This window comes from Neopelma chrysocephalum, unplaced genomic scaffold, assembly GCF_003984885.1.
Source record: "Neopelma chrysocephalum unplaced genomic scaffold, ASM398488v2 Primary Assembly neopelma1_149, whole genome shotgun sequence".
Classification (NCBI taxonomy): Eukaryota; Metazoa; Chordata; class Aves; order Passeriformes; family Pipridae; genus Neopelma; species Neopelma chrysocephalum.
In genome coordinates, this window is record NW_020897811.1 from 590,259 (window position 1) to 617,887 (window position 27,629).

Consider the following 27,629-nt stretch of genomic DNA (forward strand, 5'->3'; position numbering starts at 1 on the left):
ATGGAGATCGCGCTGGTGACTCTGGAGAACGGCGGCACCACGGCCATCGCGGGTGGCGAGGATGCCGCGGCCGCCGGCGCCCGGGCACGCTGGCGGGGCAACTTGCTGCACATCGCGGGCTCGCCGCAGCTGAGCGACGGCAAGGAGGGAGCCCCGCCGCCCGCGCCGCCGCCGATGCCACCGCCGCCGGGGGACGAGGAGCCCGAGCGGCCCCCGCCGGGGGACGAGAAGCCGGAGCGGCCCCCGCCGGGTCCCCGCAGGGGCGGCCCCGAGGAGCGGCCGGCGGAGGGACGCGCCCCCTCCGCGCCGCCCCGGCCGCCGCCCCGCGCCCCGCGCCCCGGCGCGGACGTGGGACCCCCGGAGGAAGGGGGACACCGCCGGGGCATGGCCATGGCGGCGGCGGGAGACGAGGAGGAGGAGGCGGCGGCGGCGGCGGCGGTGAACCCGGGCGCCATGCACCACCAGCGGGTGCTGATCAACATCTCCGGGCTGCGCTTCGAGACCCAGCTGGGCACCCTCAACCAGTTCCCCGACACGCTGTTGGGGGACCCGGACAAGCGCATCCGCTACTTCGACCCGCTCCGCAACGAGTACTTCTTCGACCGCAACCGGCCCAGCTTCGACGGCATCCTGTACTTCTACCAGTCCGGGGGAAAGCTCCGCCGGCCCGTCAATGTCTCCATCGATGTCTTCGCCGACGAGATCCGCTTCTACCAGCTGGGTGAGGAGGCCATGGAGCGCTTCCGGGAGGACGAGGGCTTCATCAAAGAGGAGGAGAAGCCCCTGCCCCGCAATGAGTTCCAGCGCCAGGTCTGGCTCATCTTTGAGTACCCCGAAAGCTCCAGCTCAGCCCGGGCCATCGCCATCGTCTCCGTGCTGGTCATCCTTATCTCCATCATCACTTTCTGCCTGGAGACCCTGCCCGAGTTCAGGGACGAGAGGGAGTTGCCTGTGCCCCTGCCCCCACAAGGTGGAGGTTTGAATGGCACCACTGGGGACTCCCCACCCATGCAGCCCCCCAGCAGCCTGGCTGACCCCTTCTTCATCATCGAGACCACCTGCGTGATCTGGTTCACCTTCGAGCTCCTCGTGCGCTTCTTCGCCTGCCCCAGCAAGCCCGAGTTCTCCCGCAACATCATGAACATCATCGACATCGTGGCCATCATCCCCTACTTCATCACCCTGGGCACCGAGCTGGCCCACGAGCAGCAGCAGCCCGGAGCTGGCAGCAGCAATGGGGGAGGGGGCCAGCAGCAAGCCATGTCCCTGGCCATCCTCAGAGTCATCCGTCTGGTCAGAGTCTTCAGGATCTTCAAGCTCTCCAGGCACTCCAAGGGGCTGCAGATCTTGGGACAGACTTTGAAAGCCAGCATGAGGGAGCTGGGCCTCCTCATCTTCTTCCTCTTCATCGGGGTGATCCTCTTCTCCAGCGCTGTCTACTTTGCTGAGGCCGATGACCCCGAGTCTCATTTCTCCAGCATCCCTGATGCTTTCTGGTGGGCAGTGGTAACCATGACTACTGTGGGCTACGGGGACATGAGACCTGTCACTGTGGGGGGCAAGATTGTGGGCTCCTTGTGTGCCATTGCAGGTGTGCTCACCATCGCCCTCCCTGTCCCTGTCATTGTGTCCAACTTCAACTACTTCTACCACCGGGAGACTGATCACGAAGAGCAATCCATCCTCAAAGATGAGCACAGTAGTGCTCAGGGCAGCACAGCGGGGGCAGATGCGAAGAGAAGACCCAGTACAAACTCTCTGAACAAATCTGTTGTGCACTTGGAAAACAGTGAGGAGTTCAACAATGGCACCAGCTCCATAGAAAAAGCCACTATCAAGGCGAAAAGCAATGTAGATCTCAGAAAATCCCTCTATGCTCTCTGTCTGGACACCAACAGGGAAACAGACCTGTAAGGAGAGGAGAGAGTTAGAGTTCAGAGATGTAGAAAGATTTACTGGTGTCAGAAACTTGCTACTATAATTATTCTTTTAGTACCAATTAGTTTTTTAAGTCAGGCTGTATTTTCTAAACTGATCACTGTCCTGAGCAGTCCTCCAGGAATACATGTTTTTATGTTCTTTTTCCATGACACAAAGGGTCACCTATTTTTAAAGTAGACTAAGAATAAGCTACGCTCCATGATGCAGGAGCTGGTAAATTATGACAGTGAAAAATCTAATTTGTAGAAACTTATTGTAGCAATGGTGGTTGGTTTTAAATGGGTAATTTGTAACCAATTCAGTTGCTCCAAGTTTAGTATTAAAGAGTTGGGGGGATGTGTGTGTGGAGAATGAATGGATCGGGGGGGAGGGAGGTTGAGGGCTTTTGTACTGTAGTTTCAAATTGAAATAATTCCAATATATTTTATACCTGTATGAGTGTATTTATGGTTGAGAGGGGATTTCTTATTCCTGTGAAATATGACATCATTAAAGCACTAGGAACATTAGCAGATCAGCACTTTCAGAGTTTTCCACTTGTGATCAATACAGATCTGGTTATCCTGTATGTGAAGTGAATTTGGTGCTTTGAACCCTGTAGCAGAAAAATTCTGTTGTCATTGATATGTTAGTTTCTTGTGAGCCTTAAATTATTAAATATTGTAGATATACTTCTTTATAAATAATTTTATTAATTACCTTCCTGTTTCAGAATTTCTAAATAATTCAGTCATGTGCTTACTGTCCCCACTCTGAAAGTATGTGCAGCTTTTTTTTTTTTTGGTAGTTTTAGAGTTTTATACCTTTGTTATATTTTTGAGACTGAAAGTATCTTTTCTGTCTGCTGTTACTGGTTTCGATCCAAGTGCACAACAGATCAAAAGCATGAGGGAGTGGACAGACATAACAAGAAAGTAGAATATCAGTGCAATATCTGCAAAACTGTTTTCGTTGTACGCTCCAGATTACTTTGGCACGTGTATCAGTCACCTTTCTGTATCCACACACCACTTGTGTACACAGTTCACTGATTTTAGTAATAATGGACTGGGAATGGATGGCACCTGAGGAGTCTAATGTGACATGCCGTGATACTTCAATAACCATCGCGTGGCTTATATCTCAGACTGGGATGGAGAGCATCATCTTTCATCAGAACACATCCTTGTTTGCTTTTTATTTCCAAACAAAACCTTCTCAGTGCTGTGGATTTTACAGTTAAGATGACGTTGAAGGACGAGTGACACATTCATTGTCTTCATCAGCGTGGTACAGTTTGCTAGTGAAGACTGACAGAAGGTTGCTCCTTTAACTCAAAGAGCTTTTTTTCTTGCAAAGGACATCTCTGTTTCCCCCTCAAACTCCTGTTTTATTGCTGAAGGATGTTCCATGCCTTTCCCACACACAGTGGCACAGCGAGACTAGCAGAAAGAGAAGGCTTGGTTGTCAACGCTCCAGGTTTGTTTCTGACAAATTTTCTAATATAACTAAGTAAATCTCAGTTGGGATTATAATTTATGCAAGTACCTCAGATATACGTACTGCCGTAAATTTAAATCAGCTTTGCAGAGCAGTGCTCTGACATTCTCTTTAGCCAGACACAAATGCTGCTTCCCTGCCCCTTACTGTGGCCCCCCAATGATAATGCCCAAATGCATCATGTTTTTTTCCTTCCCATTCAGTAAAATAAGTGCCAAGCAAGTTGTATTTTTCATGAACACAGAGCTCAGCCCAAACCCCCGGGGTGAGAGGAAGGATGTTGAATCTCATAATAGAGAACAGCATCTTTCACGTTGAGGTGTAGGTTTCTTGTGTATTTGTTTATTTAGCTGGGAAGCGATGCCATAATATGCTGAGAAGCTGCAACAAGACTGACAGGCAAAGTGTGCGGTGCAGCTGCACTCCAGACTCAGGCAGATCTCCTGTTTGCTTTGATGGGAGTTTTTGCATCAAGGGGAAGTGCAGAATCAGCTCTTTGGGGAGGCTGAATCTAAGATGAAACAAAGAAGTGCTATAATTCCCTGTTGCACATGCTGAGATCTAGATCACTGATGAACTTAAAGCTTTTTGCTCAGGTGAGTAGTTTGATTTACTTTCAGTGATCAAATCCATCTGACTCAGCTGAAGAAGTGCTAAGCAATTCAGTGAGTCTTTTAGGATAAAATGTTGGGTTTGTCTTTCTGTAACTACTCCCCCCACCTTCCTGACCACTTTTGCCATCCAGAGTTGGGTCTTCCAGTTGCATGTTGTGTTGAATTGGACTGTCAGCTCCTCAGAGCAGGGACAATGTGTCCATACAGTCCCTTGTTTAACAGTAGAACCCTGCATATGGATATTAGTGATCTGAATTACATCACTGTAGTTATTGCATTTAGTGGAGTAACACTAAGCTGATGTAGGTTAAAAAGAGATCAGGGCTATGGGGGGTGGGATGAGCTGATCTTAAAGCCCATTGGTGATCTAAAGGGAAGGCCTTGTCTTCCTCCCTCCATTTCAGTTTTCCCCTTCCCACTGTGTGCCCTTTTGTTGCTTACGCTGAACTGGTTCTATCCTTGTGGAAGTGCAAGCGCTGCCTTCTCTTCCAGGAGCTGCTTGAGCTCACTCACCTGACAGAAAATCCAATGCAGCAATAACAAAGTAGATCTTTTTCTGTCAAATTATTGAGCTGGAAAGCAAGTGAGCGCCAGAGACAGCGCAAGGAAGGGATGGGAGAGGTCAGTGGTGCAGGGAAGTGGGAAGCAAGGGGGAGTGAAATCCTCACCCTTCCTGGCAGTGAATTGTGGCATTATCAGGGCTGTTTGTTAAACCCTACTTCATGTTTGCAGAGATACCACAGGACTAAGCCTTGAAAGGTGCTGAGGGCCTTTAACTTCCCATGAGAGCCAAGCTGCTAAATTCATCTTCAGATTTAGGATATAGAATCATAGAATGGCTTGGGTTGGAAGGGACCTTAAAAATCATCTTGTTCCAACCCCCCAGTCAACCTTGTCCCCAAGGCAGGGGCACCTTCCACTAGCCCAGGTTGCTCAGAGCCCCATCCAACCTGGCCTTCAACACTTCCAGGGATCCACAGTTTCTCTGGGCAACCTCTTCCAGTGCCTCACCATCCTCACAGGGAAGAATATTTTTCCTAATCTCTAATATGTGCCCTGCCACAACTGAGAGTAGAGTTAGTCCCAACAGAAAACAAGCCTAGTGAAAGCAAAATACCCTGACTGCTGCAAAGAGTTCTGTACAAACTTATCAAATCATTCCTCAACCTTCAGTTTGAATATACTATGTTTTTCCATAATAATGCAACAGAACTTTCCAATAAAAAGAAAACCAATTATTCTCAAAATATGGTTAAAAATATGGTTTTTTGCTTGTGTTTCTAAAGAGTTGTCCAGCACAGTTCAGGCAAACTCGGCTTTGACACCTTCTTTACAAATAATGCATAATTTCTATTGGCTTTTAAGGCAGTAGAGGATTTGCTTTCTAGTGAGAGAGACTTCTGCCAAAAACTGAGTAATATGACCGGAAACATGCAGCAAGGCACTGAGCGTGGGCTCAGCTTTAAGCACATGCTTAAAGTCACACAGTGCTCAGCAGGTGTTTTTGATGGACTGACCTTTGAGATTGTGAGTTTTGAGATCAGGAGTTGGACTTGGATGATCCTTTGTGGGTCCCGTCCAACCCAGGGTATTCTGTGGTTGTTTGAAGATACTGCACACTGTGCTGAAACCTTGGCCTTCTCCTTGGGCTTTGGGGCAAATATGTAGGTTTGTGGTATAGTTTGTGAGCTGGAAAAGAAGTGGTGCTGTAGGACACTGTATTGGGAACACCAGATTGTTACTACAAAGAGGGTCTGTTTCTGCAGCCACTAACTCATCAGAGCAGTCCTCTTGACATGATCCACTGATCCTGTCAGGATCCTGTCAGGATCAGTTGCAAACCAAGCACCAGGATTATCTGCATGAAGAACTGCAGCTTTGGCCTGGGTGAGGGTGTAATTCCACTTTCCAGCAGCGAGAACCTGCTTTTGCTGTAATGGATTTCAGGATCAAGAAGCTTCACTGAGCTCAGCAGGCAGCTGGTGTCCGTGCTTGGGATGCAGAGAAGTGCAGAGGACACTAAATGATGCAAACTTCTGCCAGAAAAGAGTATGAGAGTAAGAGAGAACTGGGGAAATATGAAACGAGAAGAGAGTTTTGGCTGCATATGCCAATTCTAGGCCCATTACAAGAAGGAAATCAGTCCTAACTATTATTGATTTTATCTTAGCTGGCCTGGAATGAATAGCAAGCTGAATAAAACCTCTTTGCCATATCAAAAGCATCAAGATAAGCTTAATGAATAGCAAATCATTGGAAACAGATAAAAAAAAAACCAAACAAACCCAACTGAACAAGAAACCCACACTTTTTTGTAAAGTCTTTTGAGTAGGAGCTACAACACAGAAGGTTTCTCACCCCACACATGCTTACATGCCATAGTTGTCAATGGCTTGTCATTTTATTTTGTGTGGGACAGTAGGTACTAAAATGGATTTTTCCATGTTAGGGATGCTGAGGTGAATGTTCATTTGGGTCACCGGTAATGTAAGTTTAGTTTGCTTTGCCTGGCCTCAAGGGGAGTCTGCATTTCCTTTCCATTTTTCCATCATTCTAAAAAAAACGATAAAGCAGTAACTAGCAGTTATATAATACCATTCACCTCTGAGTGCTTTATGAACAATAGGACAATGATCTGTATACAAACAGGGTGAAGAAAAGGCTGTGGAAGGGAAGACAGAGCATTTCAAAGGGGGAGAGAGGTACAAATGGGAATGGGCTTGGCTGGACTGGGACATATAAAATGTAGAACTCAGGGAAGAGAGAGATTCACCCTGTGGTCCCTTGCCTGGCTCTTAGTGGCTCTGCAGGCAAAGGCTGTGTGCCAGCAGCTGTGCACTGTGACCCATCTGGTGGGGTCACTGAACATAGAGGGGACCTAATGCTGCTCTGAACGGCACAAACAAATCCCTCTTTTGTGTGCTTTTTTCATTTGGACCCTGTAAGGAGAACATGGCACTTCTGCTGGCTGCTCCCTGGACTCTCATGATGCAAACACCCCTGTTGTGGTGGAGGTGGTGGCGATGGGGTTCTTGATCCACACTGAGCACTGCTCTGGAGCAGCTGACATTCACTCCTCACTAGGTAACAAAGCAAATATCAGTGCACTTCCAGTCTCGTGGAAGACACATGTGCACACAAAAAGTCTTACTCTTCTGAAATGTATTCACAGAATCATTTAGATTGGAAAAGCACTTCAAGATCATCGAGTCCAACCTGTGCCCATCCCCACCTTGTCCTCCAGCCCAGAGCACTGAGTGCCACGTCCAGTTGTTCCTTGGACACCTCCGGGAATGGGGACTCCACCACCTCCCTGGGCAGCCCCTTCCAATGCTTAACCATCCTTTCTGTGAAGAAATTCTTCTTCCTGATGTGGTATCAGTGCAGCTCGTGCTGAGGTCAAACGGGGAGACTGTTTGTGGGCACGTGATGGTGCCACTGGGCCGTGGTGAGGGACGAGCTCCCTTGCTGACATCTGTTCCAGTCAGTCAGCAAGATGTCATGACAAGTCGTGAAATTTGACAAGGGCCTCCAGGCTGACTGCTGTCAGACCCGGGGAATAATGAAAGGAGGGCTTTAAGCACCTAATCAAAACTTTGGCCTTGCTACTCGGCCGGTGGTGGGATCAGTGTGTTGTCAAGCAGTTGGTGTGTTGGAGACACCTCAAAATAACAAGGTTGATCCTGTTCAGGACAGAGGGGCAGCAAGGAAACTGTGAGGCAGAGTTTTAAGAGCATCTGCCTGCCTTTGGTGCAGCTTTAGCCTGTCATTGTGTGATCCCCAGCCTCATTGCATAGGCTAACATAGCTACAAATGTCTAAAAAATTAAATAGAAAAGGTCTTTATAATAATAGAGTCTGTGAACAACCAAAGTTGTTGTTCCAAGATCATTCTGACAAGGCTTATGCCTTCAGCACCACTAAATATTTTTTTAAGAATGTGTCATTTAGTGTATTTGTAGCTTTTGTAGTGTTTGCTTTGTGGTTGGTTGGTTTTTTGGGTTTTTCTTTTCACTTTCTTGTTGTATGCATTAACTGCTCCCCAGGTCTCCTTGTCTGCTTGTTAAAGTTCTGTTGCTCATGCCTAAATTTGGGACCTCAGGGTGCTGATACTCTTCAGTGAGTATCATGCTCTCTGACATCACTGTGTCAGTTTATAGGAGAAATAAACACAGAAATTCTCCAGTAACTACCTGTGGGTCCATTGGCCAGAACATACCCCATTTTTGTATGATGGAACATTGTGAAAGATGTGGGCCTTGTGTCATTAAAGTCATATGAAATAAAAAGCTTTATGTTAATTGGAATAGGGAAGTAGTAAAGCTCATAATGATATGAGTAAAAAATTAATTGGAATTAGAAGCTGCAAAGAGAAATATCAACTTGTTTTAAGACAAAGAACAGCATTCACACACAATTAGTTTATATATTGCAGTGCTTTCTTACTTGTTTAATGTAGTAATGTAGTGTCCTTATTTGGACTGCAGCATCCTTTGTTTTCAGTGAATTTCTCCTTAGTTTGACCTGGTGTGACATGAAAATGAGGGTACCCTTTCCAATGGAACAATGTTGCTTCGAATTTTCAGGAAATTCACCTGATCTCCAGAAATGACCTGATCTAATAGTAAAATTAATAACCTTCCCAGCTGGCAACAAAATGTTTTCGTTGGAGGGGGGTCTTCCCAGAACACATAATCTATATGATTATGGCAGAATTAATAATTTTCCAGATAGTATGTAGAATTTACCAACAGTAATCTGCAAAATTCTCTCCTGTATTAGAAATTCACTTTCATCAGTGGGATGTTTCCAAATAAATCAGCACAGGTTTTAATACTTGACTGACAGGCTGCAGACAGAAAAGGAAGATATACCTTATTTCTGTGTTTCAACTATGGTGTGCCATGGAGACTGTAATTTACAATCTTGAGGTAAATTCCTTCCTTTGTATGGTTGCACTCCAATGGAGATTTCCCAGCACCTTTTCCCCCCCAAAAATCTCACAACTATATACCAGGATTTTCCTTGTTCCCTTCAGAATTAGCAGGGATTAGTTATATGCTACTTCATTTGCTCAGGCAAGTTCAACACATGGAAAACCTCTTCTTCTTCTTCCAGTTCCTCTCCTTCCTGCCTGTTTGTAAGTAGACTCTGGAGGTGAAAAATTATTTGAATTATGTAAGCAGTGTAGCCTTATAACTTTTTTTCTGTCTTGTTTAAAATTGATTTGAAAATCCACGGGAGTGTAATAGAGGGAAGGCTTTACCATGAATTTGCAGAGCAAGTTATTATGGGTTTTTTAGTTCAGAAAACACTATAATTTTCAAGGCAGTGCTGCATAAGAGGTTTATTTAAAGGAAGGTTAATGTGAAAATACATGTTGTTTTATTATGCAAGAGAATGAGGCAAAGAAACAGTCAGTCTGCAAGGTGACAAAGATCATTCTGGGAAGGAATACCCTCTAGCTAAAGCTTAACCACTGTGCTTTGAAGGAGACAATCTTCCTGAAGCCAAATAAGAAGCAAAGGCAAGAGCAGGAGTCTATAGCTGAGATATCAGGGCATTTGCCTAAGTGAGGAATGGTGGCTCAGAGAGTTCTTTCTGGATTTCAACCACTGGGCAAAATACCTGCAGAATATCTCTCAGGATCGTGTGTCAAAAGCTCGCTCAGTGCTTTGAAAGGAAGGATACAGGTACCCATCTTTAGGAGAGTGTGCTAAAGTGTGGATCCAAAGCAGACACTGGCATCTTCCTGCACACTTGGGGGACTAAGTCTCAGCAAGTGACAAAGTTTCTGTCAGATTCCCATTGCCCACTTGATCTCCACCCGAGTGATGTTGACAAGTGACACTGACAACAGAGCAGAGGCTGAGAAGTTTAGGGCTTTGGTGCATGAGAGAGAAAACTCTCTGGGAGGCTTGGAAACTTGTGTATTTCAAAATGGAATTTGCACTGCCTCTTGCTAGTGGAAAAATGGGGTAGGTTCTGTTCTTAATAAGGAAGCTGGATATTCCACTAAGGATGAGATACGAATTCTCATAGACATCCTGACTGCATCTATATTAGAAAATGAAATGTGCCCAGGACCATTCCCTGGCACTGGGGCCAGCTGGCAGGAGCAGCCTGTGTTCATGCTGTTGGAGGCTCCCTCTAAAACAAGGTGTTGGGCACACTGCCTAGTGGGCTCTGTTCCTGGCCTCTGCTGATTCCCACATTGTGCCTAGGAAGTATTCTGGGAGGCAGTTCTTGGGTACAGACTTACCACCGTGACCAGGAGCCTTTAACAGGGTAGTTGAGTGTGATTAATTCCATGGGAACATTCTCTCAAACTGGTTAGGTGGCAAGTGCAAATATAGCCCTGCTTGCAGCATCTTGCCCTCAGGCAATTTCTTGAGAGTATCTTAAAAGCTCTACAGGTTCACCCTGTTGGTACATTCTTACCTTAAACAATAACCAGTCTCTATTCACTGAGCAGTTATTTCTGCCCAAATCTGTTCTCATCTAACTCTGCTTCCACCTGTGCTCATCTATATTCAACTCTACTAAAAGTCACCACACAAATCCCTGGCTTTTCTAACTGCACACAGAGGAGCACAAGTGAGAGGGGGATACTGTTGCTTTGTTTTTTGACTGATTTTCCTGTTTGCGCAGCCCTAGTGTAGGGTGTACCTTGTGTTTCACTCACTGCATCTTCTAATTCTGCTTGGAATCAGAACTGAGGCCTTGGTGCCCAAGCACATTCCCTGGTCTTGCTTATGTATCAGGCTGCACCATAAAATAACTGGAAATTAAAAAAAAAAAAGGAAAAAAACACCAAAAAGAAAGAAACAAACAAAAACCACAAGCAAACAAACAAAAAAGCCACAAAAAAAATCCCCAAACAAACAAAAAAACCCAAAACAAAACAACAAAAAAAAAAAGGATTGGACACACACTGTATGCAGAAAAGTTCATGGTCAGCCTCACCCTAAATGATCTCCTGAAGATGTTTGCCTGGCCTCTCTGACGTGGACAAGGCCCTTCTGTGCTGGTCCAGAGTGTTTTCACTGTGGACTAAGTTTACTTACCTTTGCATTTGTGCTGAAAGGATAATTTGGTCCTAAACTAATTACAAACTGAAAAGGAAACAACAAAAGGAAAAGATAAATATGTACTTTTGAGCATCGTTAGCTTCCACGTGGTTTTGACTTCTCCAAATGCTTTGAGGGAGCCTCAGAAAAATGGGTGTGCAAGGACTGAAGCATCACTAAGCTTCCCTTACAAAATACTGGGATTTTGGATGTAACACTGGATGCAAAAATATTCCAGGCATGCATAGGTGTGTTTTAGTGCTATAGAAACCATGGACCACCCAGCATGGGCAGGACCACCACTAGAATTCTTCTGTGACTTCAAAGTGAATCTGGATCCCAGCAGCTGCTCTGCTGTGGTCCCCAGGGACTGGATCATGAGTTAAATTCAGTCAGAGTGAGAAGAAAGAGCACAAGTCTAGAAATAAACTTCCACTTAAAATCTTTTCTGACACTGTAATCCATGGATCTTGACATCTCTAACTACAATAATTTAAGATGTTGATGCTGTCAACCACACCAGCAAGTGGGTGAGAAGTCCCTCTGAAGGAACCACTAAAGACAGGTGAACCTATCAATGGGCTTCCCTTTTTTAGGGTTGTTTTGTTTGTTTTTTTTTTCCCCAGAAGCATCCCATATGATATTCCACTGAACATAGTCCTTCTCCTGGTGACTCAGTTTTCTCCATTGTCTCAGTCCTCTGACATAGGTTGTCATTCTTCAGCAGGAGTGGCAGGACAAGACCCCGGAGTACTGAAAGGCTCTTTGATGATGGCAAATGTTCTGGACAATAGAATTTCTGAGGAATTCCTCATGTGGAGGTGGTTTCCTTCAGCAGATGAGTGGGCAGATGGTTTAGTGTGGGTGTCATGTAGAAAAGGCCACCAGAATGTGGAGTCTGGAATGCTGAGATCCCCCCTCTGGAAAGTCTGGTGAAAGTTTTTATGTCAGGGTATCAGTCTTCGAGGTCTGTTTCAACAATGAGTAAGGTTAAAAACTCTGTTTATCATATCTATGAGTTAATACTTAGAGAGAGGACACAGAGTTAAAATGCATGTGTAGAAAAGAAGTAAGATTTGCAAGGAAGCAAAAGTGTAATGCAAGAGCTTTCCTTCTTCTTGGAGGGAGGAAAATTCAATCATCATCAAAGCCAGTAAGGCGGGAGGAGGGCTTTCTATTAATTTCCCAGAGAGACAGAAATTGTAAAACCATTTTTGCAGCATTCATGGACAGTGAAATATAAATTTAAAATATTTTGGAAGAACATCCTGCTCTCTTTTCACTCTGTAGTTACAGATTAGTCCATTCCAGGAATCCTATTCAGATAGACTCGAGGCTTGCAGTCACATCCTTTGTTTTCCTTGATTCCTGACAGACCAAATTAAATGGAGATCTCTCCTAACAGCGATAAAATGCTGATGGCATGTGGTGTGAGGACAGTGTGGGAACAATATTGCTTATTGCCTGAACTCAGCTTGCAAAATGGCATCAGGGCACGTCCTGTCTAAACAAGTCTCTCAGACAAAGCAGGTGATGCTGGGGAGGTGTGTGAAGGGTCTGAATTTGGAAGAGAAGATAATACGAGACTGATGACTGGAACAAAATGCTCAAGCCAAAATGCTTTCTCCCCGGGGAAGCTCTCCCACAGTCAGACACAGTGCTGTTTAGCTGTCTGGATTAAATTCCAGGACTGCACATGGTTCTTAAGGTCCTGCCGGGGACTTTTTTTTTGTTTGCTGTTGGGCAACAAACCCAAACATACAGGAATAAGAAGCTCACGTACTATCCACTTCTCATCCCTGTGAAACCCTTGTCTGACTTTCTAATGCCATTGTCAGGGGTGTAAAACCACTCTGTAAAATTTTCTCCTCTTGTTTGCATAGAGCCCAGAGGCAGAACCCAGTGTAACATACTTCGAATTTGTTTTCCTTTTTAGAAGGGGCTTGTGTTTTGTGTGGTTTTTTTTTCCCTGGGCTAATGTACATCTGATGTCAGGCTTCCCAGATGAGAATGGTTAGGCTGGTGTTGACATTTTTAGAAATATGTGCGAATGGAAAAATATCCTGGGAGTGCTGCCAGTGGCTGATTTTCTAAAGTTTTAGTCTCTGCTGAATAGGAATCATGAGCCAGGTACCTGTACTGAAAAGAAGCCTTACTCATAGAGTGTCTTACCCAGGTGTGTGCCCTGAATGCATTCTTTTTTTTTAAGGAAAGGGCAGGAATGAATTTCAGCAGGCTGTGACTCATTCCCCTTTCTGACCAGATGACAAACAGCCAATTAGCATCTTTCCCAAAGGGAAAGATCTTTCCCAGAAGCAGCAACAGGGAAAAGTTCCTGGCAAAAAAGGCATTTTCCAAGGTTTAACTGTAAGGGTAACAAAGTGGTTCAGACAAATCTGCCTGATCTGTGGCTGTTCCTTCCAGTTGGGTGCTGACATGACCGGGACAAAAACAGCGCAGAGCTGAGCTGATGTGCAGTGAATCAAACCTGCAGTTTTCCATTTCCCGGCGGGATGATGGAGCTTGGAGGATGAGCGCTGCTGATTTATGATGCTATGAATGTCAGTAATTTTTATAGGTTTTGCAGCGTGCTCGCATCATCTGCCTCATCAGAGCAAACGTCTCGTTAGCAGCTCGGAGGCTCACAGGGGGTTGCACAGGGGTTAAAGCGCTCTGAGGGTGCAATATCAGCTCGCTGAGAGCAGATCCACTGTGTCTATATTCAGGTTTGCAGCCAGCTCCCGCTGCTTTGCTGGCTCTGTTGAGTTTGGATCTCAGTAGGAGCCTGGAGCCAGGAGCTGGTGCTTTTCACTGAGGCAAAACAGTTGTCAGTGAGCGGCGGGGCCTCCCAGCTCCGGCGGAGCTCAGTGCTGAGCCGGCTCTGCTGACTGGCAGCGTCCTGCCTCGGTGAGAAGCAGAACCTGCTGAGCTGCCCCGTGGTCACTGGTGGCTCTCCTTGTGCTTTGGTGGATGCATCACAAGCTGCTTGATGCATGGCAGGGTGCTTTTCTGCTTGTCAGCACCCTTTTCCCATCCCTCTCTCTGCTTCGTAGAGGCTGCAGCTCTCTCTCATCATCATCATCATCATCATCTCCCTTCTGTTTGCCTTACACTCAGGTGTTGACAAGGCTGAGGGGATGTGGCTGTGCCCTGTGCTCCATATACCAGCCCATGTGCTGTGGAGCACATTTTCTGGCCCTGGCAGCACTCCAAGGGTTGGCTTATGCTGTGGATGACTTCCCCACACAGGGACACTGAGGCTTAGTGGTGCCTCCAGGTGGGATGGCTCTCTCAGCCAAATTTGGCAAAAGGACACTGGCTTTGAAGAGGATTTCTTTTTACAGCTTTTGGAAAGGTAGCTGACTGCCTGGGGGAAAGACAGACCAGAATTAAAACTACTTCTCTTTGGCATTAGCTCTCCTAAACTGTTACTCTATCGAAAAAGGACAGACATGGTGAACACAGACTCTTCTGAAGTGCTGCAAATACTGATAGATGGGATTTATAGAATAACAGCAAGAAGCAGAGTTGTGCTTAAAAATAAGGCAAACAGTGGCTTGGGTCTTGAGGCAGAGTTCCTTCCTTCCTTCCTTCCTTCCTTCCTTCCTCTCTTCCTTCCTCCCTCCCTCCTTTTCAGTACATTTTTCAGACATCTAACTTGTTCTAAAGTGTGTTGTAATTGGGTAGGTACAGAAGGGCAAGGAGAGAGAACTCTCATGATTTCAGTGAGTTTGGGGTCAGGTTTGTCATGGTCCAGCACATGCCATCCTGGTGTTTGACAAGTTGAGGGGGAAAAAAATCATGGATTTAAAGCTTGTATCCTTTTCTGCTTGTATCCTTTTGAGCTTGGAGGGACAGAAGTAGACAGTAGAGTTTACAAGAAGGATGGATCTTTACTACTGGGCTTTAAATAGGTTGGGTTTAAGTATCTGCTTAGGAGACCTGCACAACAGCAGCTTCTTTACCTCCTGAAGCTGAGTAATAGCTCATTCTATTTGCTTTTCTAAGCATAAAGAGCTCTGCAAAGAGTTGGTTGATTCTTACCTACCCACTAACCAACTATCCATACCTATTATGTCACTGCTGGCATTTGTTGTAGGACTCTCTGGCCTGGTTTGGGTGTGGACAGGAAGAAAAACAAAGCATTGTCACTATGTTGAGCCTTGTTAAGACTGGAACTGAGAAGCATAACTGAGCTCTAAACAACTTTCCAAGATCACACAATGCTGGGGTGCAGAAGAGTAGGGCCCATTTCCTGGTGGGGAAAGTAATACTTTAATTTTAAGGACCGCATGGTCACACTTTTTACTCATATATTTTATGGACATAAACTAAAATGAAACTCTAAGGTATACCCAGCCAAATAACTGTCAATTTACTGCTCTCTAGTGGGATAAATGCACTTTTCTGTGTTATCTGCATACATGTTTATCACTCTAATCACTAGACTTTACCCTTCTGGTCTAGCCAATGCAATCTGGTTTATTTATATTTTTATACTGTGTTCATCACAGATTGTCTGGATGAGACCCTTCCAATGATGTATAAATGCCATATAAAACATGGCTAATAGCCCTCATATATTGGTTTTCTCTGGGCAGTGAAGCAACTGGGGGGGGTTAAAAAGAAAATATAGGTACTTATATATTAGCACTATGTGATTTCTGAGAAAAAAGTACATCTTGGAGTTTCCTTTGTCCTGCAAATTTTGTCCCTGTCCCAAAGAAAGTGTTATTTCCAGGTCCCTCTTAGTAGGAGGTTTTGTTGAACTTCAGGAAAAAAAGAAAAATCTTGCTTTAAAATCAACTTGGAGCTCTGAGCTGATGTTTTTAGTACCTTGGGCCAAAGTTCTGTTTCTTCAGGGCTCAGTTCTCGGGCCAGACCTGTTCAATATATTTATCAACGACCTGGATGAAGGAATTGAAAGCACCATTAGCAAGTTTGCTGATGACACCAAACTGGGGGGGAGCTGTTGGCTCCCTGCAGGGACAAGAGGCCTCGATAGATTGGAGCATTGGGCTGTGATTGCTGGGGTGAAATATAACAAGTGCTGGATTCTGCACCTGGGACTGAGTAATGCCGGGCACAGGTATAAACTGGGGGAGGAGTGGCTGGAGAGCAGCCCTGCAGAGAGGGATCTGGGGGTGCAGGGGCATTGTGAGGCAGCAATGTGTGCCCTGGCAGCCCCCAGGGCAAAGCCCATCCTGGGGGGCATCAAACACAGCCTGCCCAGCCCGTCAGAGAGGGGATCCTCCTGCTGTGCCCAGCGTTGGGTTGGGACCCCCTGGAGCGCCGGGGGCAGTTCTGGGCCCCACGATTTCAGAAGGATGTGAAGGTCCTTGAAGGCATCCAGAGCAGGACAACAAAGCTGGTGGAAGGGCTGGAAGGAATGTGCTGTGAGGAGTGACTGAGGTCTCCTGGTTTGTCTAGTTTGGAGAAAAGGAGGCTGAGGTGCTGATCTCTTCTCCCTGGTATCCAGGAAGTGGACACATGGGGATGGTTCAAAGCTGCACCAGGGGAGGTTTAGAGTGGACATTAGGACACATTTCTTTACCAAGAGGCTGGTCAGACACCGGCACAAGCTTCCAGAGAGTCTCAAATCTGTCAGTGTTTAAGAGGCATTTGGGCTATGCCTTTAATCATATGCTTTAGCAGTGAGCCCTGAAGTGCTCAGGCAGTTGGCCTGGATGATCACTGTAGGTCCTTTCCAACTGAAAATATTCTATTTTCTATTTTTCTATTCCATTTTCTAAAGCTATGAATCACCCAGGACAGAGGGCAGTTGTACTTGATTGGTTCACATTGGTTCACAGGATTGGAAGGCATTTGATCTGCTGTCATTGTTAAGAGAGACAGCAAAATTTTGTCATCGGTGTGGTGATGGATTTTTTGTGAAATCTGTTCAAAAACGGTGGTGAAATCTGTTAAAAGAGGGTGATGAAATCTGTTAAAAAACTGGTGATGCTCACCTGACCAGACACTAGCAATACTTTTTACTTTAAACCATGGAAAACATACAATATTTTTAACAGACCAGTGGTGAACAGCAAGAGCCCCATATTTGAAATCCGATTTTTAAATTAATCTTGTGATGCCATGAAGTCTCACTCATGATTGTTGAATACTCAGCCTGTGCTACTATGTAACAAGCAGCCTTATTTTGAAAGAAATGCTGTAGAAGGGCTGCAAAAGAGGGCAGAGGCCCAAACATCCTCACCTTGAAGCCAGTCAGGACTTCCAGGGTCCAGAAGAATCTTCAGTGGAAGATTTGTGCATGGTTTGTTTTCCCTTTATATTCTTTTACCACTGCAAAAGAAACATAACAGTCTGCTGCAAAACAAATAAAAAATAATCTGCCATTTTTCTCCTGGCCATTTTGAAATAGTCTGCCCAAATAGCCAAAGAATGTCATGCAGGCAGTTTGTGAAATCATTTTGCATGAAAGGATTTCAAAAAGCTTCCCCAAAAGCTACCTACAAGTTATTAACTCACATTTGGGAACCATCTGCCTAGTGGCTTTTTAAAATAATGCTATAAGCACACAGGCTAAAAGCAAGGAATATTTTACAAAAGCATATTTTCCAGAAAAAAGAAAACAGAAAAGAGGAAAAAAAGGAAAGGCAAATCCCCAAATAAATGAGGGAAAGACCAGACATTGGAGATAGGGTTTTTCTGAAGCTGTAAACTCCACTCTGGTGAGACCTCCCTGCAGAGCTGCCTCCAGTGCTGGGGGTCCATCATAGCAAGGACATGGAGCTGTTGGAGCGAGGCCAGAGGAGGATCCATCAGAGGAATGGAGCAGCTCTGCTGTGGGGAAAGGCTGAGAGAGTGGGGATTGTTCAACCTGGAGAAGAGAAGCTTTGGGGTGACCTAATTGTGGCCTTCCAGGACCTGAAGGAAACCCACAAGGAAGATGGGGAGAGACTATTTCCAAGGTCCTGGAGTGACAGAAGAAGGGGGAATGGCTTCAAACTGACAGAGAGGAGGTTTAGATTGGATATTAGGAAGAAATTCTTCCCTGGGAGGGTGGGGAGGCCCTAGCACAGGTTGCCCAGAGAAGCTGTGGCTGCCCCATCCCTGGAGTGTCCAAGGCCAGGTTGGATGGGACTCTGAGCAATCTGAGATAGTGGAAGGTGTCCCTGCCTGTGGCAGGGGGTTGGAATTAGATGATTTTTAAGTTCCCTTCCAGCCCAAACCATTCTGTGATTCTGTGACTGGAACATGGACCAGAGAGATTCCCGCTCCGCCCTTTCTCAAGTCAAAATATGTTTGGACTCTGAAGACCTATTCTACCCTAGAATTAAATGGAAATTTTGTATCTGGCTTCAGCAGACAGAGGATCAAACAGCACTGCTGCCGTTTTCAGTAAACTTTCCCACTGCTGGCTGGATTGAGCAGCGGTTGGTCTGAGCCATGTTCTGAACTAGTGACAAAAATCATTCTGGAAAAGGATGGGAATGAAGCAATTATTATTCACTAACAGCTTGGAGCCTAAATTATGGTTCAGTCTGTTTCTGTGCTCTTTGGAAAGGCACCACAGGGCATTATATAAGTCAGGGTGTCATTGTCAGTAGATAATGCCTCATCTGGGGAAAATGGAGCTGCAGAAGATGGGAGGAATTTAAGGCAAACGGGACTTTTGGACTTACCTTAAGAAAACTTGTCTGAGAGGTTACAAGCGATGAACTGATGTGTAAAGACCTTGTATAGCGTCACAGCATGCCAGATTAGTACTAAGTATTTGAAAAGATAGCTGGAATAACAATCTGTTCCATGATTTTTTTGTCTGTAGTTTATAATCTGGATATTCCCTTAAGTATTCTGTCCCTTTGGAATCCAGTTAGGTTTGTATGATTACCTGTTTCACTAAGTTCCATAGCTTAATTCTGTTTTGTGTAAAAAAGTAATTTCTTTTCCTGTTTATAAATTTTCTGCCTTTTATATCACTGTCCCTGGCCTTTTTATCACTTTTTTTTCAGAGAACAAAAAGTCCCAGTTTATCTGATTTACCATGCTCTATATAGCATATATTTTGACTAGATTCTTCTTATTTGTATTCTTTGTGAGGAAAATAGTCCAGTCTTTCCAACAACTTTCAGTATGACAGTTTATCAAGGCCCTGGATCATTCTCTCATCTCCTGTAAGCCTTCTGTGTTTTGAACTTGAGGACCTAAAGCTGGATCCCAGAATGGGCTGATGCACTGATTAAAGATGACGTGACATTTTCAGCTTCACTCTCTTCTCCACATTCACCCTGTCACCTTTGTAGCTTTGACTGCACCTTGCACAGTGGACACAAACCTTCCCTTTGCAGGTAATGAGACTACATTGGTGATTTTTCACAGTTAGAATTAGAGCACTGACTCGAAGTGGTGGCAGTCAGATCTCTTGAATATTCACTGTGCTAAGTGTCAGGCTGATTCAGATTTAAATTTGGGCTAGCTTCTTTCTAAACAGCATATCTATAAATACCCATAGGTGCCCAAGCCCTTTTTCAAAACATATACAGACATTCAGGTCGCTGTAATACATGTGAGGATTTTTTCTTACAAATTAAGCAGCTGAAAGTTTTACTGACCAGTTTGCTCTGTGTTATTCTGGCTTTTTCCTCTTTATTGGAAGGGTGTCAAAATGCCTTTTGTCCCAACTACTGTAAAAAAAAAATTGAGCATTTGCAGGCTGCTCTATCTCATTTCTACCTTTCCAAAAAAACGTAAATATTCAGTGAAACAAGATCACCAGGGACCCTGGCCTGGTCTTCTCCCATGATTTCACCAAGTGTGTCACTCCCTGACAGTGGACATTCAGCCTTTAAGCAGGTACAGACTTTGCAGGAACAAATCCCTTCCAGTTTCTGAAGGGAGCCCACAAGGAAGATGAAGAGGGACTTTTTACAAGGGCCTGGAGTTACAGGACAAGGGGCAATGGCTTCAAACTGACAGAGAATAGGTTAGATTGGATATCAGGAAGAAATTCTTCCCTGTGAAGGTGGGGAGGCCCTGGCACAGGTTGCCCAGAGAAGCTGTGACTGCCCCATCCCTGGAAGTGTCCAAGGCCAGGTTGGATGGGACTCTGAGCAACCTGGGACAGTGGAAGGTGTCCCTGCCCATGGCAGGGGGTTGGAATTAGACAATTTTTAAGTTCCCTTCCAGCCCATTTTGGGACCCATTCTATGATTCTGTGAAATGACTGATGCATTCACTGTCCTTTGAACATGAACAAAGAGGTTATGACCTGCTGGGATCTAGTTGCATTGGTCTAGTTGTTTCTGTGACTCGTAGCAGGCCAAGCTAGGCTGTGAGTGCTTCAACACAGTGAATGATTGAGGACTCCACTGGACACTCACTGTGTCCATTACTCATTCTGAGTGCACTGATCTTATTTCTGAGATGTTCAGCTGTTGCAGTGAAACTGTGCACCTTGGTGGTGGGACTCTACTGAAACATCTTTTTCTCCTTTTCAGTTTGTGAATGGCCTGGTTCTCTGTACAACCACCAGAGTTTTTAGCAAGACTGTCTTATCAAGCTGTCCTGTTAGTTCTGACAGCCTCCATGAGTCAGAGCAACACCTCCTACAGGCTCCAACAGCACCTGGGGAAGTTACACACTGTCAGACTCAACACTGCCTTGCCAGCCTCAATTTGCCTTTGCTGACAGGCGAACCTGACCTGATGCTACTTTATATTAAGAGAGTTGGCATTGTTTCAGTAAACCCTGTATTTTTCTGATGTGAAGGTGCTCCTGGTCTACACTCCTAGTTCACAGAGAAAAAGTCTGCACTTACAGAGCCTGTGTAGAGCAGGAATGGAGGAAAAGCATGTCTCGTGACTGCTCTCATAGTGCTGAAAGTATCTGATGTAATTAACCTGCATATATGGAGAGGAAAGAGCCAATCGAGCCCTTATGGTGGCAGTCAAAGGGTGCAGGTTAGGTAATTGCCAAGTACTTGTCTTAAAAACAATAGTCACAGTCCCGAGGCAATGGAAGACACTTGGCGTTGTGTCACTGACTTCACCGGGGTCAGAACTGAGCTCAGTGCTCAGTTTAGACATTTTACACAGCACAGTTCCAGGGGAGGATACTGTTCTCTGTCAATACAACTGAACCCAGGTACCACAGCATTAGGCAGTTTCTTAGAAAAGTTTGTCAGACTTTTTAGTATCGATACTGGATTTCAGACGTATATTTGCTGAATTCCTTTTTTGATAAAACCCCTTAATAAGCAAATCTGGTCTCCATCTGGTGCTGTTCTTACTTAAAACACAGTGAGATTGGCAACTAATTAATTCATGGACAGAAGAACTATAAAAGTTGCATAAATCAGTTAATACTAGAAAGTACAAAAATTGTTGTGTCTTGAAAAAGCAAACTGTGAACCTTTCGTCTTAGGACAGAAATTATAAGTAAGATGGAGAAATATCTGACACACAGAAATTTTAAGTGTGGGTTTTGCAGATTCCTTTCCTATTAATTCTTGTTCCAAAAATAGTACTAGTCTTAAAGCTGGTGACACTTCATGTTCAAGGCAAAATTCTTGTTCTTGAATGATGCACTTTTATTTTTTAAGGCTCTAATCTTGCATCAGTAATTTTAAGGCTTTCCAGTGATGCACTGAGCGAGGAATTAACATCCTTCTCTGTTGTTTTCAGTGCCAGATGATTTTTATATCCAATGGTAGACACTCATTTGCCATGAAGATGCAGTTACAAGGAATGCAGCGTAGAGATGTTACGTGATTTGATCATTGCTCCCTGGAAATTGTAGTGATTATATATATTATAGTATTCAGTTTACCTTCTAGGTCCCAACCTCTTCTTCTGAATCACTAATAGAAAATTATACTAATTTTATTTTTTTTTTTTTAGAATTCATATTAAAAATCTGGTTTAAAATGAGTATGGGAAATCCTCCAGCAGGTAAGGATGAAACTTCCCAGGCATAGGATTAAGATGGGGTGAGTTCAGAAGAGAACAGTACACACATGGCTTTGTGGTTTAACAGTGACAAAAGGATGTAAATATACAAACTAGAAGATGGGATGGACACACAGCAACACTATCAAATGTACAACATTTGAAGATCACAACAGATAGTGTTCCACTTAGAACAGCTGCAGACCAAGAAAGGTTCAGGACAAGAAACTGCAGCTCAGGACAAACATCACTCTAAAGGACTGCTCAGAGTTAGACAGCAAAAACTTGTTTCACTCAGTAGTACCAAGGAGCCTGACTATTGAACAGAAAGCTCCCAGCAGGACACTGCTGCATTAACAAGATTTTCTCTGGCTGCTCCAATTCCCTATAGCTTTTTCTTTTCTAATTTTTTTTTTCTCGGTAATCGTCTTTCAAACTGCAGCAGCATTTGTTGTCCTGAGGTGCTGACTCCAATGGAAGAGATTTTAGTGGAAGCTTCTACTGCAGTTTGCACAGGCTTCATTTCAGGTCACTAATCACATCCTCCTCAGGCTCTCCTCGGGTCCTTGCATTGATCATCCTCCAGCTGGGGGAATTGTCTGAGAGGAAGGACATGACTGTTGAGTTGATGTCACGTTTCTGGATTGAGGGTGGACTGAGGGAAGGAAGCTTCTGCCCTTTGGATTCAGGGAAGACCTGACATTTGAATGTGGCATGGATGTGCAAGCCTTCAGCCTTCCTTCTCTGTCATGCACATCTGCCCCCCTCCAGGCAGCCAGTTATGTTGGGAATGGACAAGAAGAGAGGGCAGAGGATGTGACGGGTGACTTGAGCTGGTGTCAGAGAGACAAAGTGCCTCTGCTGGATTAGGCTTTTTCACCAACAAAAGACTCCTGGTCTGTCCTGAGTCACCATCAGAAATCCATGTGAAGGACTCGAGTTGAGGTGACAAGGTAGTCTGCCCCAAGGCAAATCTGGAGAACAAAACATTCATGGAAGTAAAACAGGCTTTATGTTTTCCAGTGTCACCTGTAGAGCCAGATTTGACAGAGCAGGAAAGCAGGAGGCCAGTGGATCTAAAAGCTTGTGATAAAGGGCTGGTTGACATCCTTTGGTACATTTTCTTGTGAAAGCTGGAATAACACAGTGGAGCAAGACTGATCCTTCTGCTAAACTTGCTCCAAAACCAAGCTGACTCCCATCTATCTCAGCAAAATGGCAGGTTGCTTTGGCTGGATACACACTAAGGTCCTTGGAGAGCTCATTGCTTCACTACCTACATGAGAGGAATCTTGCTACTGTACCTGAATTAGGATGTTATTCCCCTTTCCCCACACAAATGCCTTTTTTGGTAATATTCTGTGGACAAGGCTTCTTTGACTCCTTCCAGTGGAGTTCATTTTTCAAAGTGTCAGGGCAAAAGAGGAGAAAACATGACTTTCTAGCCTGAGATTGACTAGCTATTTTCTGGTAGGAATATTTTTTTTAAGGATGATAGGGTGTCCAAATGCTGATTGAAGTACTCTCCTTCTAGCCTAGGGAATGTTTACTTGTTTATATAAAGAGTGAACTTTCTGTGATCTTGGCTTGTGACTACTTAGAAATAGCCCTCAGGAAGGTAGAGATGAAAGTTCAGATACAGATAAAAGAGGGAATTGCAATTCTTGAGCAGGGGCTCTTAACACTCATCTAGGAGGTAAGAAAAAACAATTATGCTTCCTGTGATCACCCTGATTTCTGGGATGTGGCAGAATTTAGGTTCATAACTAGTGATATTATCTCTGGATTTAAACAGGGGCCAGAGTCTGGATTTAAACAGAGGCACTTGGGAAACTGAGTCTGTTAGGAACCATGACTGCAGGATTCTACAGCAGCAAACTGAACTGGGATTTAGATGTTCTACATTTTGGATCACAGTAGCTATATGTGCTATTAATAAGGATTTAAACATCTAATTCCTCTTCTGACCTGGCCTTCCCAGCCCACATCAAGTAACTGTGGCTTGGCCTCAGGAAGCCCTGAAGGTCTGTCTAGTGGGGCATCGAGGACCGTGTCCCTGAGGTGATAAAGTTAACTGAGAAATGTGTAAGGAACAGCTCCTTTACAAATATTGGATTACGTTCACCTGCCTCACAAGAGCCCTTCCATCACCTCACAGGATGAGTCCTGTAATTTTTCTAAAGGCTTGTGCAGTGTCAGCTTTCCATGGGACGGTGACTTGGACGTATATCCAGCACCATCACTAAAGCTGTAAAAACACGGAGAACTGCAACCCTCACAGCTACTGAAGGCAGTCTGCTAAAGAGACTGCAATATTCAGAGGAGTTATGTGATAAATCAGTAAATGTTGTTATGTCTGTCTGTTTTTAAGAGCGACCTGGAGCCCTGGCAGTAGCGCTGTTCTCCAGATGGCTTTTCCACGGCATCGTCTTCCGTAACACACCAGTGAGCCACGAGACTGAGACAGAAATTCCAGTGTGGGGAGGGTGTGAGTCATGAGATGGTGAGTGAAAGAAACAGCAGGATAAAAATAACAGAGCACAGTATGATGCAGAATATTAATCTCTTACCCTGTGTTATCCTAGCTTGTATTACATACACTACTATGTTATGCCGTGGATGCTCTGCTGCTCAAAACAGATCTCTCTCTGCTACTCCGAAAGATTATGGCTCAGGATGCCAGATTGCAGGGGTTTCTAATACTTGTGCCTTTAAGTTGGCTGAAAATTCTTAATCAAGAAGTCCCTGCAGTAGAAAATATATAATCAAAGAGTATCAAAATGCTGCATTCATATTTTTTATATTTTATATGAAAACATCAAATTCTGTTAATTTAACATCAACTGAAAAAAAATATTGATTCAAACTTTAATTTATATCTCTATTAAAGTCCCTTTCTTTTTCCAAATTTCTATTTTTTTCTCTCCCTCTTCCTTCAAGAGGAGAAAATAAAGAAGAAATGTATGAAAATACCATGAAAAACTGCCATAAAATCAATTTTGATTCTAGCTAACATGAATCAGTAGGAAAAAAAAATAAGAAAAGTGGAATTGGTGACATCAAAAGAAAAGCCAAGTATTTTATTTTGAGATATGGATCTCTATTCTTCTGTTCAAATCTGCCATTCTATCCTGGCTAAGGTTCATTCTGAGATCCCTCACAATAAGATCAGGAGCCCTTCTAGGCAGCTCTGGTTGTCAGCTCAGCCAGTGTGAGGTACATAACCCAGTCCCCTTGGCATCTCCTATGATCACTGGAGCAAGACAGTGATCTTCCAAGAGCTACTGGGAGCTTAGAAAGCCTATTAGTTTCCTATTTTTCAATTCAGTCAGGAATCTGGCGTCATAAAGACAGCAGGAGCTTTTCCTTTAACTTCAAAGGGTGCCAGCTCTGGCACTGAGGCTTCACTGCAGATTAACACATAGAGAGCTCTTTTGATGGAGGCTGTGCCTTTTTTATTTCAGAGTGGGGAGAAATGTTTATTTTATTTCACACAGATTCAGTTCAAAATCTTTTTTTCCTTTTTTTTTATTTTTTCATGTAAGTCACCTTCAGGCTTTGTCAAAACTGTGGAAAAGTTTGAAAGTTGGGGCATGTGCAAAAAAAAATGACAGGGCAACCTGAGGCAAGGAGTGAGGTGGCTGTGTGGTTCCCACTCTGCAGGACTCAGAATGTGGATGACCAATATTTGTAGGGCTCTGTCTCCCTTCCAGAGCTACCTTAGGAAGTGAAGCATTTTCACGTTTTGTTCTGAAAAAAGACACTGTTAAATCGTGATCAATTTAAGGTGACTTGATTTAAGGCAGGTGTTTGTGTGAAGTAGTGTGGGTTAGGTGTGCAGTTGTGCTCAGAATACTCCTTGTTCCCTTTCAGACCCTGTTTAAACCAATTTCTTTGATCCCACTAAGTTGAAGCTACTTGGAAAAATCCCTTTTTTCCTTCTTCTTTCTTTTCTATTTTGTCTTACACAGGCTGCCTGGGAATAACTTTTCTGTTTTTAACCGCTGTTCTTAAGCAATCTTCTGTTATTTTTTACATTTATATTTCCATCTATTTAACTTATTCTTGTATACCAAGTCTTTTTATTTTCCAATACGTAGAGAAAGAAACACTTAGTTTTGAAGTTCTACAAAAATGGAAGTCATTGTAATCATGATTTGATGTCCTTGGAACACACTTTATTTACTATTCAATAGCCACTGTTTTTATTAGGACATTGTTTGAACGTAACTTTAAGCCCAATAAGGTTCCAGGACTAATCTCCTGGGAGAGGATATTTATGGTCCATATTTTCAGAGAGAGAGAGATTGGAAGTAGAAAAAGGCTTAAGTATTTAGGCCTCACTTCAGCTCTGAAGTCGGGGGAAATCTGTGCCTTGCAAATAGTCATTTGAGCAGTTGAAGTGGTCGGTGCCATGTGCAGATGCCCAACTCAAAGGGGCAGTTGCATTCCATGTGCTCATTCCAAGCAGAAACGTGGGCCTCGGATTGTGTGTATTACTGCAGAGGAACTGACCTATTTTTCTGGAGAGAAAAAAAAATCTACCATAAAAATCTAATTTGCAAGGACTGTAGGAGTGGAAACAATGCTTGTTTTTCTCTAGGATATTTGGTTATGCAAACAAATTGATGAAGGAGAAATTTCCAGCAGGAGAAAAAACCACTGATGGTCCTTGGTGTCATTCAATTAATAGTAATGCTCTTGAAAAGAAAGTGAAATAATGGTGCATCTTTCATAGAATCATAGAACTGTAGAATGCCCTGGGTTAAAAGGGAACCTAAAGATTATATAGTTCCAACCCCCTGCCATGGACAGGGATATATTCCACTACTTAGTTGTAATCCATAATTTTGTATCTGGTGTGGAGCTTAATGCTTTTCTCTTGATATTTACTACAGCTTTTTGCCTGACAGTTTGATTGCTTTCCTCCTGCAGATCCTGACCATTAGGAAGACACTGCTGCAGACTCTGAAACCCAACCCATCTATCTATTCCTCGTTCTCAAGAAACCTTGGATTAGAAGTTGCCGAAAAATTTCCTTCTGGATAAATAACTGTGATGTTCCCACCAAGCACACGTTCCCAGTGAGTTGGATTTCTTCACTGGGATTGTTGAAACACTGTCCTGCTTGGAGGTCTCTCTTGTAGAGGAATTGTTCAACTCCACAAAAGGAGTGATAAAAGTTAAAATGCTTTGCATTCGCTCCCAGGCACAAGACTTTATTATTTGAGATTCTGTTTGGAAATAAATGAGTTCTTGTCATAGATTGGGCATCTTCTACCGTGGTTCTTACATATCAAAATTTCTCATCATTCTGGAAGAAGATTTGAGTGTTTGTTCTCTTTCTTTTCTTGCCATTCATCTTTGTTTATTTATTTTGTATTCTTGAGATGTGCTTCATCTCTGGAGTTTGTATTTCTACTTTTAGCATAAAAATGCTGTACATACAAGTCTAGAATGCATCTGAAGATTAGTCTAATTTTTCATGTGACTTTGACTTGAACATTTTTCTGTTTCTGTTTATATTGCTATTTCAAATATGTGCATTACCTGTATTCTTTATGCCTTTTCCCCATCTATAACTCAATAAAATAATGTCCCCATTCTGCAGAA

The 27,629-nt window shown here is 44.0% G+C and overlaps 1 protein-coding gene across 5 annotated transcripts; it reads left to right on the plus strand.

The window, feature by feature from the left end:
• Positions 1–27,629, plus strand: LOC113976189 (potassium voltage-gated channel subfamily A member 5-like). Of its 5 annotated transcripts, none has more exons than XM_027701139.1 (4): positions 1–3,399; positions 3,746–4,016; positions 24,388–24,519; positions 26,952–27,629. In XM_027701139.1, exon 1 carries the CDS (start codon positions 1–3, stop codon positions 1,912–1,914), a length of 1,914 nt encoding a protein of 637 aa, XP_027556940.1. In that variant the 3' UTR covers positions 1,915–3,399; positions 3,746–4,016; positions 24,388–24,519; positions 26,952–27,629. The 5 variants fall into 5 exon arrangements, with proteins under 5 accessions (XP_027556940.1, XP_027556941.1, XP_027556937.1 ...); XM_027701140.1 differs by having other exon boundaries at positions 3,771–4,016; XM_027701136.1 differs by having other exon boundaries at positions 1–4,016.

Bases quoted from the DNA above. Each gene is read 5' to 3' on its own strand.
- LOC113976189 (XM_027701136.1), top strand. From the start codon at position 1: ATGGAGATCGCGCTGGTGACTCTGGAGAACGGCGGCACCACGGCCATC.